This window comes from Oncorhynchus clarkii, chromosome 7 (assembly GCF_045791955.1).
Source record: "Oncorhynchus clarkii lewisi isolate Uvic-CL-2024 chromosome 7, UVic_Ocla_1.0, whole genome shotgun sequence".
Lineage (NCBI taxonomy): Eukaryota > Metazoa > Chordata > Actinopteri > Salmoniformes > Salmonidae > Oncorhynchus > Oncorhynchus clarkii.
Window position 1 is genome coordinate 29,655,143 of NC_092153.1, and position 17,755 is coordinate 29,672,897.

At 40.7% G+C, this 17,755-nt stretch overlaps 1 protein-coding gene across 1 annotated transcript; it reads left to right on the plus strand.

The window, feature by feature from the left end:
• The first annotated feature begins 2,864 nt into the window (after positions 1–2,864).
• LOC139413157 (oocyte zinc finger protein XlCOF22-like) lies at positions 2,865–11,743 on the plus strand. The gene is made up of 2 exons (XM_071160253.1): positions 2,865–3,432; positions 9,146–11,743. The coding sequence occupies exons 1-2, from the start codon at positions 3,099–3,101 to the stop codon at positions 10,270–10,272; spliced, it is 1,461 nt and encodes a 486-aa protein (XP_071016354.1). The 5' UTR covers positions 2,865–3,098; the 3' UTR covers positions 10,273–11,743.
• The last annotated feature ends 6,012 nt before the right edge of the window (positions 11,744–17,755 follow it).

A 17,755-nucleotide genomic window follows, 5' to 3' on the forward strand; every position in this document is an offset into this window, starting at 1 on the left:
ATTGTTAGGTTACTTATTGGTTATTACTGCATTATTACTGTTATTACTGCAACTAGAAGCACAAGCATTTCGCTACACTCACATTAACATCTGCATGTGACAAATACATTTGATTTGATTTGAACTAGTCTCTCACTGTTTACCCAGAATAACATGAGTTGTGTCCTTCATACTGTTCGACTGTTAGTCCATAATCAACTAGTCTCCCACTGTTTAACCAGAATAACATGAGTTGTGACCTTCAAACTGTTAGAATGTTAGTCCATAATCATATTCAGCTACTTAGATGTTATGAATTGTCATGTTATATTCTCTATAATGAAATATCACCAGTTGAAATAAAGTTGACAAGATACACTTAATAGTCATGAAATAAAAAATGGTTGTTCAGAAATCATTAATTATCATGTTGCTCTGATGAAATGTACTTGAAAATATTTGAATAATTGCAAATGTAAAATACCTGTTAATTCATAACCCATAATTTATACCTGTTAATTCATAACCCATCATTTATACCCGTTAATTCATAACCCATCATTTATACCTGTTAATTCATAACCCATCATTTATACCCGTTAGTTCATACCCCATCATTTATACCTGTTAATTCATAACCCATCATTTATACCTGTTAATTCAGGGGCAGTTCAGGCAGGCTGGTATGCTCCCTGACCTTACTTGGCAGGAACTAATGGAGATCCATAATAAACCCCAGGAAGAGTAGCTGCTGTCTTGGCAGGAACTAATGGGGATCCAAAATAAACCACAGGAAGAGTAGCCGCTGCCTTGGCAGGGACTAATGGAGATCCTTAATAACAGGAACACAGTCATGTGATACGTGGTATAGAAAAGTCCAATCTTATTAGATTACATGAGAAGCACTATACTGTGTGTCTGCAGGTGTCTATCTGGTCAAAACCACTGATACAGGTGGTCGCCCACCCTCTGATGGGATGGATCATGTCTACAGAGAAACCTAGATTCAAATACTTAGATGTGTGTGTATTGGGTATATTTTGTGAAATTGTTAGATATTACTTGTTAGATATTACTGCACTGTCGGAGCTAAAACCACAAGCATTTCATAACACCCACAATAACATCTGCTAAACACGTGTATTTGACCAATAAAATGTGATTAGATTTTTCTTTTAAAGAAATCTATTTATCAACGGTGCTTTTGGCTGGGGTCAAAATGACTCCAAAGGATTTTAACTTGTTAAAATTCCATATTGATACAGAAACACTAAACCATGATTTAGATGTATTAAGAACAAGTTGATTGACAAAGTCATGAGAAATTGGAAGAATTGAATAAACCACATTTTTGGCTATGATAAAAGATATGCCTCTGGGGTCAAAATGATCCATGTCAGAAGTTTTTTATTTTTTTATTTTTTTTTTATTTCACCTTTATTTAACCAGGTAGGCTAGTTGAGAACAAGTTCTCATTTGCAACTGCGACCTGGCCAAGATAAGGCATAGCAGTGTGAACAGACAACACAGAGTTACACATGGAGTAAACAATTAACAAGTCAATAACACAGTAGAAAAAAGGGGAGTCTATATATACATTGTGTGCAAAAGGCATGAGAAGGTAGGCAAATAATTACAATTATGCAGATTAACACTGGAGTGATAAATGATCAGATGGTTATGTACAGGTAGAGATATTGGTGTGCAAAAGAGCAGAAAAATAAATAAATAAAACAGTATGGGGATGAGGTAGGTGAAAATGGGTGGGCTATTTACCAATAGACTATGTACAGCTGCAGCGATCGGTTAGCTGCTCAGATAGCAGATGTTTGAAGTTGGTGAGGGAGATAAAAGTCTCCAACTTCAGCGATTTTTGCAATTCGTTCCAGTCACAGGCAGCAGAGAACTGGAATGAAAGGCGGCCAAATGAGGTGTTGGCTTTAGGGATGATCAGTGAGATACACCTGCTGGAGCGCGTGCTACGGATGGGTGTTGCCATCGTAACCAGTGAACTGAGATAAGGCGGAGCTTTACCTAGCATGGACTTGTAGATGACCTGGAGCCAGTGGGTCTGGCGACGAATATGTAGCGAGGGCCAGCCGACTAGAGCATACAAGTCGCAGTGGTGGGTGGTATAAGGTGCTTTAGTGACAAAACGGATGGCACTGTGATAAACTGCATCCAGTTTGCTGAGTAGAGTGTTGGAAGCAATTTTGTAGATGACATCGCCGAAGTCGAGGATCGGTAGGATAGTCAGTTTTACTAGGGTAAGTTTGGCGGCGTGAGTGAAGGAGGCTTTGTTGCGGAATAGAAAGCCGACTCTTGATTTGATTTTCGATTGGAGATGTTTGATATGGGTCTGGAAGGAGAGTTTAGAGTCTAGCCAGACACCTAGGTACTTATAGATGTCCACATATTCAAGGTCGGAACCATCCAGGGTGGTGATGCTGGTCAGGCGTGCGGGTGCAGGCAGCGAACGGTTGAAAAGCATGCATTTGGTATTACTAGCGTTTAAGAGCAGTTGGAGGCCACGGAAGGAGTGCTGTATGGCATTGAAGCTCGTTTGGAGGTTAGATAGCACAGTGTCCAAGGACGGGCCGGAAGTATATAGAATGGTGTCGTCTGCATAGAGGTGGATGGTTCAATGCAAATATGTAGTGGGGTGTAAAGTTTTAAATGCTCACTCATTAAACACGAATCAATCAACACATGATTATCTTTGAACGATTTAATATAATATTACAATTTTCTGGAATAAATGAGAAATTAACCTTTGGTTCCTCAACTGCATTGCCCACTCCAATCAGCAGATGGCGATGTGTGTCTTTTAGGTTCAGGCGACGCTGCCAGTATGACGTATAATCTAGAGGACGGGACGCTCCTTCAACAACAACAGCTAGTCAGACACCTCGGTAGCTTTCTAGCAAACCTAGCTACAACATTCACGATCTTTACACTGTTTTGGTGTATATTAGTCGCTGTGTATTAAACACACTTCTGTCATATGTACTTGTTGGCCCATTTGATTATATATTTACGTTGTTTGTCAGCTAGCTGGTTTGCTAAGTTAACTTAGAACTAGGCTAGTCGCTAATGCTAGCTAGCTAACACCCCCGACCATGATTTCACTAAGCTACTCTCCTTCTGATAAAGAAGAGGTCTGCTGGACGGAGAAAGAAGCTCTTGTGAAAGAGGAGGAGGAAGAGGAGGCTGTTACAATACAAAAACAAGTAGAGGGTGAGGCTGTTACTGTGAAAGAAGAAGAGAAAGACGTTACAGTGAAAGAAGAGGAAGATGCGTTCAGAGTGAAAGAGGAGGATGTTACAGTAAAAGAAGAGGAGGAAGAGACAGAGGAGGATGCAGTTTTTGGATTGAAAGAGGAGGAGGGGGAGATGACTGTCACATTGAAAGAGGAGAAGGAAGAAGAGGAGGTTGGAGATCTGTTTAACACCAGTAAGTACCGTCTCTACGGTCTTTGAACCAATATGCAGTAAGGGGGTTGTACACTTTAATGTTGTTCTGTAGGAATGGCTGAAGCTTCACTGTAGAACATCAAGAGTGGACCTTCAACAAAACGTTAACAATTGATCAAACGCATCCAATGACAATGCCTGAAATATTGTAGTCCTCAATATTTCCTATTAGATTAGCCCAATATGTAGTCTTAGAGGGGCAATCAGTAGTAAATCACTTAGTGACTCATAGATAATTAACAGAGAGTAGCAGCACTGTGAAAGAGGGGTCATCTACACTACCCACAATGCACTATTTCTCAACATCATATGGAGGATCTACTCTGTGCAACCGAGTTTGTATGCTAGCTTGGTAGCTAGCGAAAGCGTGCAAACGTTAGCCACACCTCATGCTTTCATGCACTTTGTGGTTGTGTTATCTATTGGGAACCCGTTAGCAGGGTAGGCTCTGGTGCCTTCTTCCCAAGGGCTCAAAATGAAAGAGAAAATCATACCTGCTTGCTCCTTTTATTCGGTGTATATACCGAGTAAAAAAAAGCTTATGTTTTGGGTTCTGATGGTGTACGACAGTTTAACATTTATAACTCTACCTACATGTACATATTACCTCAATTACCTCAACTAACCGGTGTCCCCGTACATAGACTCTGTACTGGTTCTCCCTGTATATAGCCTCGCTATTGTTATTTTACTGCTGCTGTTTAATTATGTGTAACTTTTTTTTTTCTTTTTTTCTTTTTTATTTTTTTACTGAACACTTATTTTTCTTGACTTCTTTTTGGTTAAGGGCTTGTAAGTCTGTAGCCTTGAATGTTAGCCAATGTGTTACTATGGTTACTGTTGTTCCATGTTGTGAATGTTATCCAACGTGTTACTATGGTTACTGTAGTTCCATGTGAAGCTTTGAGTACCGAGATTTCTTAGACATATATTCAGACAATTATTTTTACTCCATTACATTAAACATACCTCGATTCCATGCCATTAAACATACATAGATTCCATTACATTAAACACACCTAGATTCCATTACATTAAAGGCAAAACATACCTAGATTCCATTACATTAAAGGCAAAACATACCTAGATTCCATTACATTAAAGGCAAAACATACCTAGATTCCATTACATTAAAGGCAAAACATACCTAGATTCCATTACATTAAACACACCTAGATTCCATTACATTAAAGGCAAAACATACCTAGATTCCATTACATTAAAGGCAAAACATACCTAGATTCAATTACATTAAAGGCAAAACATACCTAGATTCCATTACAATAAAACATACCTAGATTAAATTACAATAAAACATACCTAGATTAAATTACATTCATGAATTGGTTTGGAACCTTTGCTTTAAACCCTTCTCAAAGTTGGTTCCTTGACATCTTTGTAAAAAAAACGGTTTGTCATAAAACACATTTTTTAAATATTTATTTAAATATAACCTTTATTTAACTAGGCAAGGCAGTTAAAAACAAATTCTTATAGACGGACTGCCTAACCCAGACGACACTTTGCCAATTGTGCACCGCCCTATGGGACTCCCAATCACGGCCCGGTTGTTATAGCCTGGTTCAAATCCAGGTTGTGTCTGTAGTGACGCCTCGAGCACTGAGATGCATTGTTTTAGACCGCTGCGCCACTCGGGAACCCCAAATTCATGCTAGTGCTGTCCCCAACTAAAATAAATATTGGTCAACCAAGAGTCATCTGTTTTTTCTACCAATCGCCCCATGTGTTTTTATAAAATCAACTATATGTACATAACTTGTCTGATGCTTTAAGCACGCTGTTTGATTAAATAATTACAGATACACAAATTACTAGAGGGAGCCAGTCATCAATATAACCTAACCAGAAGAAGAAAATTATACAAATCTAAAAGTAACTTTTATTGCCAACTATGTAAAAATAGCCTACATGAAGCCAAAAAATAAAAACATTGCAGGTAGAAAATATCAGGATAAAAAATAAATATCCTATAAATCACATTGGCTGCACGAACTTGAAACATTCTATCAACTGGGTCGGCCGAAACTCGCGATAGCAAGCTTGCGACATTGTATAAAATATTCTGGGCCCTCAGTTTCCCTTTCCAGTGAGTTCGGGACAGACGCAGCTTTAGGCTATTTTTGCAGAGGATAAGAAGTCATCTTAAATACGGGATCTTGTTGTCAGACAGTTTTTTGTATTCAGATCTCTGAAATGCACTTGAACTACCTATCATTTAGTGTCTCCTTATGTTACGCTGGGAAAACAGTTTTCATGGGCATAGAAATCCTACATAATTTCAGAGTTTGCTAAATTCAATGGTTTTAACTGAGAGTCATCTGAAGTTGATTGACAACAGCCAAATGGATACTGTCATTAACGTGGTTCTTCAGAAATTTCACATCATTCTTAATACTGTAGCTGTTTAGTTACAGTCACATGTTCAACTATCATCAGCTGATTCAAGAAATCACTTTCTGAATCGGTGTCAAATGACAAACATCACGACATAGGTATATTTGTTGTTTGGTGACCTTATGGGTCCTACGGTAGGTCTATGTTATTATTAGGTGACGTTATGGGTCCTATAGTAGATCTATGTTATTGTTAGGTGATTTTATGGGTCCTACAGTAGATATGTGTTATTGTTAGGTGATGTTATGGGTCCTACAGTAGATCTATGTTATTGTTAGGTGATGTTATGGGTCCTACAGTAGATCTGTGTTATTGTTAGGCGATGTTATGGGTCCTACAGTAGATCTGTGTTATTCTTAGGTGGCGTTATGGGTCTTACAGTAGGTCAATATTATTGGTAGGTGAAGTTATGTGCCAATTTGGCAAACACTTACAAACCCTCATTGTCAGGGTGATGGCAAAGCTAGCCAAAGTACATTTTACTTGTTGAAGTGTTTTTTAAAGTTTAAAGCAGATGATTTGCGACAATAACACAAACAAATTAAGCAGGAGATTCAAGCGAGCCTTACAATTATAATCCAAAGTAATGTGAAATGCACTCATAAGCAACCTGGAAATGGAGGTTACTCCCCTGAGTTTTCCCCCACGTTGGTGAACTAGTGAATAGACAGAGCTTAATTCTTAGGGCTAGGCCCCTTTTTTCTCCACTTCCTGTCTGAATGACGTGCCCAAAGTAAACTGCCTGTTGCTCAGGCCCTGAAGCCAGGATATGTATTTAATTGGTACCATTGGAAAGAAAACACTTTGAAGTTTGTAGAAATGTAAAAAATAATGTAGGAGAATAACCCAATAGATATGGTAGGATAAAATCTAAAGAAAAACCAAACAGATTTATTTTTGTGAGAGACTTAGAATTGCAAGAGAAAGGGCATACTGAATATTAGCTCCCAGGATGCAGTTCCTATGGCTTCACAGGGTGTCAGCAGTCTTTGTTCAAGGTTTCAGGCTTGTAACTTCCAAAACGAATAACAAATATCAGTTTTAGTTCAGGGACACAGTCGTGGAAATTCGTGTTTGCACGCGCGACATGAAGACAGGACGCACCTGCTAAAATCGGTTTCCTATTGAACATACTTCTTTCCGTAAGAAATATTAAAGTTTGATTACATTTAGAGTATCTGAGGAGTAAACAGAAACATATATTTTGACTTGTTGAAACAAAGTTTAGTGGTATCTTTTTGGATTCCTTTGTCTGCATGTTGAACAAGTGGATTACTCAACAATTTTTTACAGACAGATTATTTCACTTATAATTCACTGTATCACAATTCCAGTGGGTCAGAAGTTTACATACACTAAGTTGATTGTGCCTTTAAACAGCTTGGAGAATTCCAGAAAATGGTGTCACGGCTTTAGAATCTTCTGATAGGCTAATTAACATCATTTGAGTCAATTGGAGGTGTACCTGGGGATGTATTTCATGGCCTACCTTCAAACTCAGTGACTCTCTGCTTGACATCATGGGTAAATCTAAAGAAATCAGCCAAGACCTCAGAAAACAATTGTAGACCTCCACAAGTCTGGTTCATCCTTGGGGCAATGTCCAAGTGCCTGAGGGTACCACGTTCATCTGTACAAACTATAGTTCGCAAATATAAACACCATGGGACCACGCAGCCGTCATACCGCTCAGGATGGAGACGCGTTCTGTCTCCTAGAGATGAACGTACTTTGGTTTCGAAAAGTGCAAATCAATCCCAGAACAACAGCAAAGGACCTTGTGAAGATGCTGGAGGAAACAAGTACAAAAGTATCTATATCCACAGTCAAACGAGTCCTATTTCAACGTAACCTGAAAGGCCGCTCAGCAAGGAAGAAGCCACTGCTCCAAAAGCGCCATAAAAAAGCCAGACTACGGTTTGCAACTGCACATGGGGACAAAGATCGTTCTTTGTGGAGAAATGTCCTCTGGTCTGATGAAACAAAAACAGAACTGCTTGGCCATAATGACCATTGTTATGTTTGGAGGGAAAAGGGGGAAGGAAGGAAAAGTATATGGATATATTGAAGCAACACCTCAAGACATCAGTCAGAAAGTTAAAGCTTGTTCGCAAATGGGTTTTCCAAATGGACAATGACCGCAACCATACTTCCATAAGATGAGGCAAAATGGCTTAAGGACAACAAAGTCAAGGTATTGGAGTGGCCATCACAAAGCCCTGACCTCAATCTTATAGAAAATGTGTGGGCAGAACTGAAAAGGCGTGTGCGAGCAAGGAGGCCTACAAACCTGACTCAGTTACACCAGCTCTGTCAGGAGGAATGGGCCAAAATACACCCAACTTATTGTGGGAAGCTTGTGGAAGGCTACATGAAATGTTTGACCGAAGTTAAACAGTTTAATGGCCAAGCTACCAAATACTAATTGAGTGTATGTAAACTTCTGACCCACTGGGAATGTGATGAAAGAAATAAAAGCTGAAATAAATCATTATTTCTGCTATTATTCTGACATTTCATATTCTTAAAATAAAGTGGTGACCCTAACTGATCTAAAACAGATAATTTTTACTAGGATTAAATGTCAGGAATTGTCAAAAAACTGAGTTTAAATGTTTTGGGCTAAGGTGTATGTAAACTTCCGACTTCAACTGTATATGTACCTAAATGTTTTATATTTTTATGATTATAAATTTGAATTGTGCGCCCTCCAGTTTCACTGGAAGTTGTCACGCTAACGGGACCCCTAGGCTTAAGAATGTGAGTTCAAATAGACTGAAGAAGTTCATGTGAGTTTCCTCGAGTAGCATCCTGATCGTGCGCTGTAATATTCAGAATACATTGTGAAAAACAAATCTTTGCTCACCATTTTTGCTCCAGGCAGATATGCTACATCCAAACTAGCGCTTTCCTCGTTAGCATGGAGGAGTTTCTGCAAACAAATTGCGTGTGCATCGCCCTCGTGGCGCAATTTCAGCAAACACAGAAAGAGTCCTATATTGGAAACCAAAAGTAATTTGGCACACTGCTTAGGATTTCAACAACTTTAATAACTTTTTCCTAGCCTACAATAATCAATGTTACTGCTAATGTGAAAACAAGAAGAAAATATGACTGTTCTTTCTCATTTTAAGACATTTTGTTAAATAATTGTAACATTCATTACAGACGGTCAATTGTTGTACAACGTAATGGCTATGCTGTCGGCATCACCTTTTACAGTGGATTTCTGCTGTTGTGGGCCTTTAACCGCCTGTCTGACTTTGTTGTTCACACAGGAGAGAGACGTGACTATTGTGGATCCTCTGGGGAGCCTCAACAACCTCATGATGCTGAAAAGGCAAAGAAGAGTCTCTCCACATTAGAACACCTCAAGAAACACCAGCAGAGATCCAAAGGGAAGAGAACTCACTGCTGCTCTGATTGTGGGAAGAGATTCACCTCATCAGGCATTACAATGCATCAGAGAATCCACACAGGAGAGAAACCTTTTGGTTGTACTCAGTGTGGGAAGAGTTTTACTCAGTCAACCAGCCTGATATCACACCAGAGAACACACACAGGAGAGAAACCGTATAGCTGTACTCAATGTGGGAAGAGTTTTACTCAGTCAACCAGCCTGATATCCCACCAGAGAACACACACAGGAGTTAAACCCTATAGCTGTGCTCATTGTGGGAAGAGATTCACCTCCTCAAAAGTCGTTAAAGTGCATCAGAAAATCCATACAGGAGAGAAACCTTTTAGCTGCTCTGACTGTGGAAAGAGTTTTCTTCTCTCAGGACAATTAAAATCACACCAGAGAACACACACAGGAGAGAAACCCTGTAGCTGTGATGAATGTGGGAAGAGTTACACGACATATAACAATCTGTTGGTACACCAGAGAACACACACAGGAGATAAACCTTATTGCTGTGGTCAATGTGGGAAGAGTTTTACTCAGCCACATAACCTGAAATCACACCAGAGAACACACACAGGAGAGAAATCTTATAGCTGTAGTCAATGTGGGAAGAGTTTTTCTTGGCCACACACCCTGAAATCACACCAGAGAACACACACAGGACAGAAACCTTATAGCTGTGATCAATGTGGGAAGCATTTTACTCAGTCAAGCCACTTGATAGCACACCAGAGAACACACACCGGAGAGAAACCTCATAGCTGTGCTCAATGTGGGAAGAATTTTACTACATCTAGCCAGCTAACTACTCACCAGAGAACACACACAGGAAATAATCCTTATAGCTGTACTCAATGTGGGAAAAGTTTTACTCAGTCAAGCCACCTGATATCACACCAGAGAACACATACAGGAGAGAAACCTTATAGCTGTGATCAATGTGACAAGAGATACTCTGATAAAAGATATCTGATTAAACATCAGAAAATACATGCATGAAGGAGTTTTTTCATTATATCAAACATTGTAGAAGGAGAATTTGGTTGCTGATTGTCTCAAGGGTGGGCAGTCAAAAAGTTTTGTGTTTTGATTTTAGCCAGTGCATCACAATTTATTTTGACTGCAAGTTTTTCCGTATTGGAGATGAGTTTTGTTTGGGCTCGTTCGAAGGGGACGAGAGTTCAAGAAGCTAGTGAGTTTTAGTAAGACGAGAGTTCTAGAAGCAAGTGAGTTTTAGGAAGATGAGAGTTCTAGAAGCTAGTGGAGTTTTTTTACTAAATTTGTTTTAGGATTCTATTGAAAGAAAAAGGTGAGAAACAATACCATGTTAATATTGTAGAAGGTGAAGCATTGTAGTTGATTATAATGTGAAATGGAAGTTGTTTTCTGTTGGTGGTGCGCAAACTTTTCCAACAAAAATATAGGATATATTTGTTGTTGTCTTAAAGGGGGAAGGTGTTACTGGCTTTGGTTTTTCCATTTATGTTTTGAGGTTGGACTTTGAGGTCGTTAGCACGTCTAGCTCGTTAGCACGTAGGGCGCACTGATTGGTGTCGCCTCGTTAGTCAGTATGTGTTACACCAGTTATTTTGTTAGCTGTTACTGTTTACTCGTTACTGTTTTGGTTTGCTTCCTGTCTTTAAGTTTGTTGTGGGTTTTTCTTTTGTTTGCCTCTTCTTGGGCAGATTTAGTGGGTCTCATGGTGGGTGAAATTGTAAAATTGGTGGGTTAAAATGTAATATTCAAAAGGCACTCACACATCTGAGCAATCTTATTTGCAGGTGCATGGCAACAATTAAACAAGATGAAGGAAAAAAGGAAACCGCACACTGTTATTGTTGATAGTATCACAATATTTAATAAGTGACTTTTATGTCCCAGTTGTTGTTACTAGTCAACTTTCAGTGGACTCTGAGAGAGCAAAAATTGCAAGATTATGTTATAATACTTTTATTGCATCAAGTGGTTGTTTTATGCAACAGAATAGAGGGTTCTTAATAACTATTGTGTCTGTGTGTTCTACTGAGGATGGGCCTCTGGGAGATAACACTGTCAGGAGATTTACAATGTCTTTTGGGTGATAAAACTTAGACGGCATTCCAGAGCATGAGTTAATGTTTCTGTTCTATATGGTACCAGGGAGAGATGGACCTCAGGGCCAGACCCTTGTCTCTACACAAGCAGATACTGTCTGCTGTGAATTATAAGTACCTTTCATACAAATCTTAACGTTGTGACCCGTTCTATACGTCTATTGTTGGTCATGTAGGTTGAAAGGGGTGTATCTTGGCTGTAAAAGATCTTTGTACTTTTGTATCGGGGCTCTCAACGAATCATCTGGGGGTGATTTGTCGACCAGCCATCATTATTGTAGAGCACTCAATTGATTCACTTTATATGTGTATGTTGTATTGACCTGTTCCCTTATTAAGTGAATAAAGATTTAGATTAAGAAACATTTATCACACAAGTCAGAGTTAGTCTCCTCATTTGATATGAAAGAAATTAACCACATTTGGGGATGTCAATCTTCACTTGGTGACCGCTCCTGGTGACCTGGGTAAATGGTGCACCAGGGATCCCTCAAACTTGGGATCTCAGGGAGACCACACTTTGAGAATGGAGCAGATGGACCCAGCTTTGATCTGAGAGGCAGTGAGCTGAGTGGATACCACATCTCAAACCTAGTTTAAAAAAAAGAGGTGAGCGAAACACACAAAGTGTAATTTTTAGAAAAGACTCGTAGGCTCAGTGTGTATTCCTGTGTGAGGGGGGCACCTTGGAGGTGTAAACAGGGCCCAGTCAGGAGGCTCTGAGTGTGTATTCCTGTATTTTCCCAGTATGGGAGGAGTTGCTAGATTTATTGAATAAACCTTTCTCCATAAAGTTAGAATGAACCAAGGTGGCTGACTACCTGTTGATGTTGAAGAAGCGTCCCGTCCACTAGATTATACGTCACAGTGGCAGAATCACCTGAAAGACGCAGACCGCAATCTGCTGACTGGAGTGGGTAACGCAGTTGAATAAAACGTATATTTAAAATGTTCACACAAGTTCAATGTAGGAAGCATGAGTTTTTGGTCCCGGGGATAGAAATGTATAAAGTTGACATTACATCATAAAATCCACCTTTTACATCGTACATTTATGTTTTAGTAACTACTGTTGTTGGTTTGGTGTCAAGTAAGCCTCACTTTATATTTCAATGAAACAGGCAGGGAACAGGTCTCGAAACCTCGACCTTCGAGCCCGAGGTCCGGCGCGCTATCGACTGTGCCGCAAAAGCTTGCTCTTGCGGCAAAATCGATTTCCGCGCTTATAAACCCTGCTTTCAAAGAGCGCGTCCTCGAGCTAGCTTGCGGCTCTACATCTTAAAGGAACGCGCTCACCGGGCAAGCACGCACACTGTCGTGGATGGAAGGTCCGATCACTTCCGACACCAATGTAATGAAACAGGCAGGGACCTCGGCCTTCTAGCCCGAGGTCCGGCGCGCTATCGACTGTGCCGCAAAAGCATGCATGCTCGAGTCGATTTCCGCTTATAAACCCAGGGACGTTACAATATGTTATTTGTCCAAATCTCAGTTTTCCATGTGGGTTTTATGCTAAAGTTCCCTCTTTCAAGTTGGTAGCTAACTGGAAAATCAAATTAATTAATTAATGCGAGTGTAGCGAAATGCTTGTGCTTCTAGTTCTGACAGTGCAGTAATATCTAACAAGTAATCTAACAATTCCCCAACAACTACCTAATACACACAAGTCTAAAGGGGTGAATGAGAATATGTACATAGAAGTATATGGATGAGCGATGGCTGAGCGGCAGTGGCGGACTGACCGTAGGGAGAACCAGTACATTTCCCGGTGGCCTGAGGGTAGTTTTGGCCTGAGGGTCGTTTTGGCCTGAGGGTCGTTTTGGCCTGCTGTGAATAGTCAACTTGACCAGCGATAATATAGCAAGCAAGAATGAGTTGATGGAGAATCCGTGCATCAGGCGCGACTCTCACTCTCTCGCTGCAGTGTCCCTGCGCAGACATTACATCACTCAGGTCTCTCCGCGACGCACATAGCAACCGTCAACATGCTTCTCTACCGATAACATTTTAGACAAATCACACTGCGAAATGGACGGTCAGAAAAGGAAAGATGGAGCAGAGAGGGAGAGAATATAAAAAGAGAAAGGCCCTTGACACAGACGCAGCTAAACCAGGTCAGTCAAAAACACACACACTGATACACACACACGACACCCAGCACGGCTAGCTAAGTAGCCTAGCTAATAATAGTGACACAACGGCCGGTAGGCTAAACAGTTTGCACGTCTTACGTCTTCATGAAGGAATTATATCATAGCAATGAGTGCAACATAGCGATCATAATATGACATTGAAGGCAATATGTTTCAACAAATAGTAAACCTAGACTATGGACTTGCTAGCATTCGGTCATGACACATACACTGTACAGCGAAACAGGCTACAGTAACGTAACCATAATACATCCATGAACAGTAGCCTGTGTGACACAGCACAGGAAATAACAAAGATCATTAGTGCCATTATTACCAGCATTACAAGTTACAATAATATACAGAGCTGTATTAATGTGGCCTACTGATACACTAATGATAGTATGATAATAGAGTATTTTTTCCTGAGATCAGAGAAAAGGCCTTCCAAAGACAGCCATGAAGGAGCTCAGCAAAACTGCAGACCGGAATTTGATGAACACGCCTCTGTTGAGGCATTGCAGGCTGAACTGATCAGCACAACAGTGGGAAAGACTGAAACAGTCAGCATTGGAGGAGTACAACACCAGGGCCGCCGCCGCCAGTGATGAATCAGGGGAAGGCTTTGAGGATCCTGATGAAAGTGTGGAGTTGGTGACCAGAAGTTGTTCCACATGTAAAAACTGCCCGATATGCTGCTATCTTCTCCTGGCTCAGTACAATCTGCTCACGGATTTGACAAAGATGATATCATTGACAAGATGTCAGAGAGCAGTGAGTTACTGCGCCGCCTACTGGTTTACTAGTGGTAATTACTTCCTGGTTACACTGAAGTAGCTTTGCTTTGACTCTTCTTTAACAGGCTGACAAGGGGGAAAGAACATTTGCTGTGAGTTAAAGCTTTTGTACAGAGGCATGGTTTTGGGACTTTCGTATTATACTTGCAGTTATGTAGCCAATGTTCAATTTCATTGACTCAGTGTTTATTTTTGTTCTGTTTGCTTTATGGACACCAGTGTGTGAACATTGTAATCTACATTTTTTTGTAGAGGAGCTTTTCGACTTTTATATTATACTTACATTGTTGTAGCTTATGTTCAAGTTCAGTGGATGTGTGTGAAGTTTTTTGACACTTTTGATATGCTTGATGCTGGAATATAAAGATAATCATTTGAACATTTCAGCTAACTCTGAATATCTCATTCTCTTTTAAAAAAAAGTGTAGGCTAATTGTTTTGTGTGTCTAGCCTTGTACATTTGTATGTGCTATGATTGGTGTATTCCTAGTGAGTTTTTGAGGGTGCACCCATAGCCATAGCATATCTGAAAAGTCAGTGTTCAGACAGGCTACTTGTTGGTCAGTCCCAAAATGTTTGTATTTTGTAATGTGGATAACTTTCTTCCCAGATAAACATAGTAGCCAAATGTATAACTAGTTTGGTACATGTTACATCAAAAAAAGGGTTAGCCTACAATATGAGCGGTCTGGTGGTTTACGTAAACAGGGTGGCCTGGGATGGAGTCAAACTCCAAAATTATTGGTTCAGTCCGCCCCTGCCAAGCGGCATAGGCAAGGTGCAGTAGATGGTATAAAATACAGTATATACATGTGATATGAGTAATGTAAGATATGTAAATATTATTAAAGCTCTAGTTTGCCAACCTCATGAGGTCATGCTAGGTTGATATCTAGCTCAAGCTTCACCTCATGCTTTTCATGAACTGTGTGGTTGTGTTATCTAGTGGGAACCCGATAGCACTGTAGGCTCTGGTGCCTTCTTGCAGTGGGCTCAAAACGACAGAGGAAATCAACCTGCCTGCTCCTTTTTGTTTTGTCAACTTTTTCATGGGGATGTTACGTTTGATACCGGAGCTACGAGGGATGGTTTGAAATCACTAAGCAGTATACTTCAAAGCAGTATACTTAAAAGCAGTGTGCCGATGCCTGTATCCCTTTATCAGCAGCATGTGATCAATGACGTCTGAAGCTTAATTTTGTCGAACAACCACTTGTTTGGTTTGGTACTGGGCCTGTTCGACATTGCAGCCGACAGTGCAGGCGACTGCTGACTGACTGATCTACAAATCACTTTGCATCATAAATAACTACTCATTATTATTTATAAATCAGTCAGCCAGTGACCATTTACCTACAATGCAGCATGGATTTGATGCTCTCGAACAACGCCAGTGGTTTAGTAGGACATAAAGGCTACACTGCTATGCACTACGGTGTGTGGGACGTCATCTTTAAAAATGTGGCTGCTCTAAATTCTGTGTCGCTCAAAGCCTTGAGTAATGAATCGATTTTTGACACAATGGACTCGAAAGCATCAATGCTTCAGGAAGCTTTGTTTCCCATCAGTACTTTTCAGCATGTTCTTTGTGAAGTGGACTACAGGAGTTTTGTAAGGTTTTCCACTTTGGCTTACTGCGCGCTAGCTGACTGACATCAGAAATCTATCTATTTTGAATGTTTGTGGATTTTCCCTGCCATTCTTCTGTATGTCTCTGCTCTCTTGATCTGCAGTTGGGTTTTGTTAGTTTGTTAACTGGTCTCCGGTAGTTGGGCTCCAGCCCGCGGACCATGCCCCAGGACTACCTGACATGATGACTCCTTGCTGTCCCCAGTCCACCTGGCTGTGCTGCTGCTCCAGTTTCAACTGTTCTGCCTTAATATTATTCGACCATGCTAGTCATTTATGAACATTTGAACATCTTGGCCATGTTCTGTTATAATCTCCACCCGGCACAGCCAGAAGAGGACTGGCCATCCCACATATGCTCTCTCTAATTCTCTCTTTCTTTCTCTCTCTCGGAAGACCTGAGCCCTAGGACCATGCCCCAGGAATACCTGACATGATGACTCCTTGCTGTCCCCAGTCCACCTGACTGTGCTGCTGCTCCAGTTTCAACTGTTCTGCCTTATTATTATTCGACCATGCTGGTCATTTATGAACATTTGAACATCTTGACCATGTTTTGTTATAATCTCCACCCGGCACAGCCAGAAGAGGACTGGCCACCCCACATAGCCTGGTTCCTCTCTAGGTTTCTTCCTAGGTTTTGGCCTTTCTAGGGAGTTTTTCCTAGCCACCGTGCTTCTACACCTGCATTGCTTGCGTTTTGGGGTTTTAGGCTGGGTTTCTGTACAGCAATTTGAGATATCAGCTGATGTACGAAGGGCTATATAAATAAATTTGATTTGATTTGATTTGACCATAGTGTCACGAACCGGCTCGTTGGCTAAATAGCTGATGTTGGCTGCCTGGCTAAGATAACCGTGTATAGAAAATATTCTTTGATATTTGGTTCGATGGTGTTATGTATTTCCAAAACATTGGTTTACTTTAATCGCACAAATCATGAGTGCAAACGATTGGTTTAATTTGAAGATATACACTTGAAATGATTTCTGTTGTATTTTACATGACAGGGAATAGAGCCTCCATTTTACTTCAAACCTGACTTCGCCATTCTGATCGGTTTTATGTAATAAAACATAACTGCAACTTTTAAATGTTATAAACAATACAAAACATACACATACAAACATTAATTGCATCACACCTGCCCAGAACCACTAGAACACACCTCCATCTCCATGAACTACATCACACCTACACAGACCCACTAGAATACACCTCCATCTCCATTAACTACATCACACCTTCCCAGACCCACTAGAACACACCTCCATCTCCATTAACTGCATCACACCTGCCCAGACCCACTAGAACCCACCCCCATCTCCATTAACTACATCACACCTACCCAGACCCACTAGAATACACCTCCATCTTCATTAACTACATCACACCTGCCCAGACCCACTAGAACCCACCCCCATCTCCATTAACTACATCACACCTGCCCAGACACACTAGAACACACCTCCATCTCCATTAACTACATCACACCTGCCCAGACCCACTAGAACACACCCCCTTCTCCATTAACTACATCACACCTGCCCAGACCCACTAGAACACACTTCCATCTCCATTAACTACATCACACCTGCCAAGACCCACTAGAACACACCCCCATCTCCATTAACTACATCACACCTGCCCAGACCCACTAGAACATACCTCCATCTCCATTAATTACATCACACCTGCCCAGACACACTAGAACACACCTCCATCTCCATGAACTACATCACACCTGCCCAGACCCACTAGAACACACCTCCATCTCCATTAACTACATCACACCTGCCCAGACCCACTAGAACACACCCCCATCTCCATT

Coding starts and splice junctions, on each gene's coding strand:
- LOC139413157 (XM_071160253.1), top strand. CDS start 3,099: ATGATTTCACTAAGCTACTCTCCTTCTGATAAAGAAGAGGTCTGCTGG. Junction 3,433..9,145: donor TGGAGATCTGTTTAACACCA/GTAAGTACCGTC, acceptor TTGTTCACACAG/GAGAGAGACGTGACTATTGT.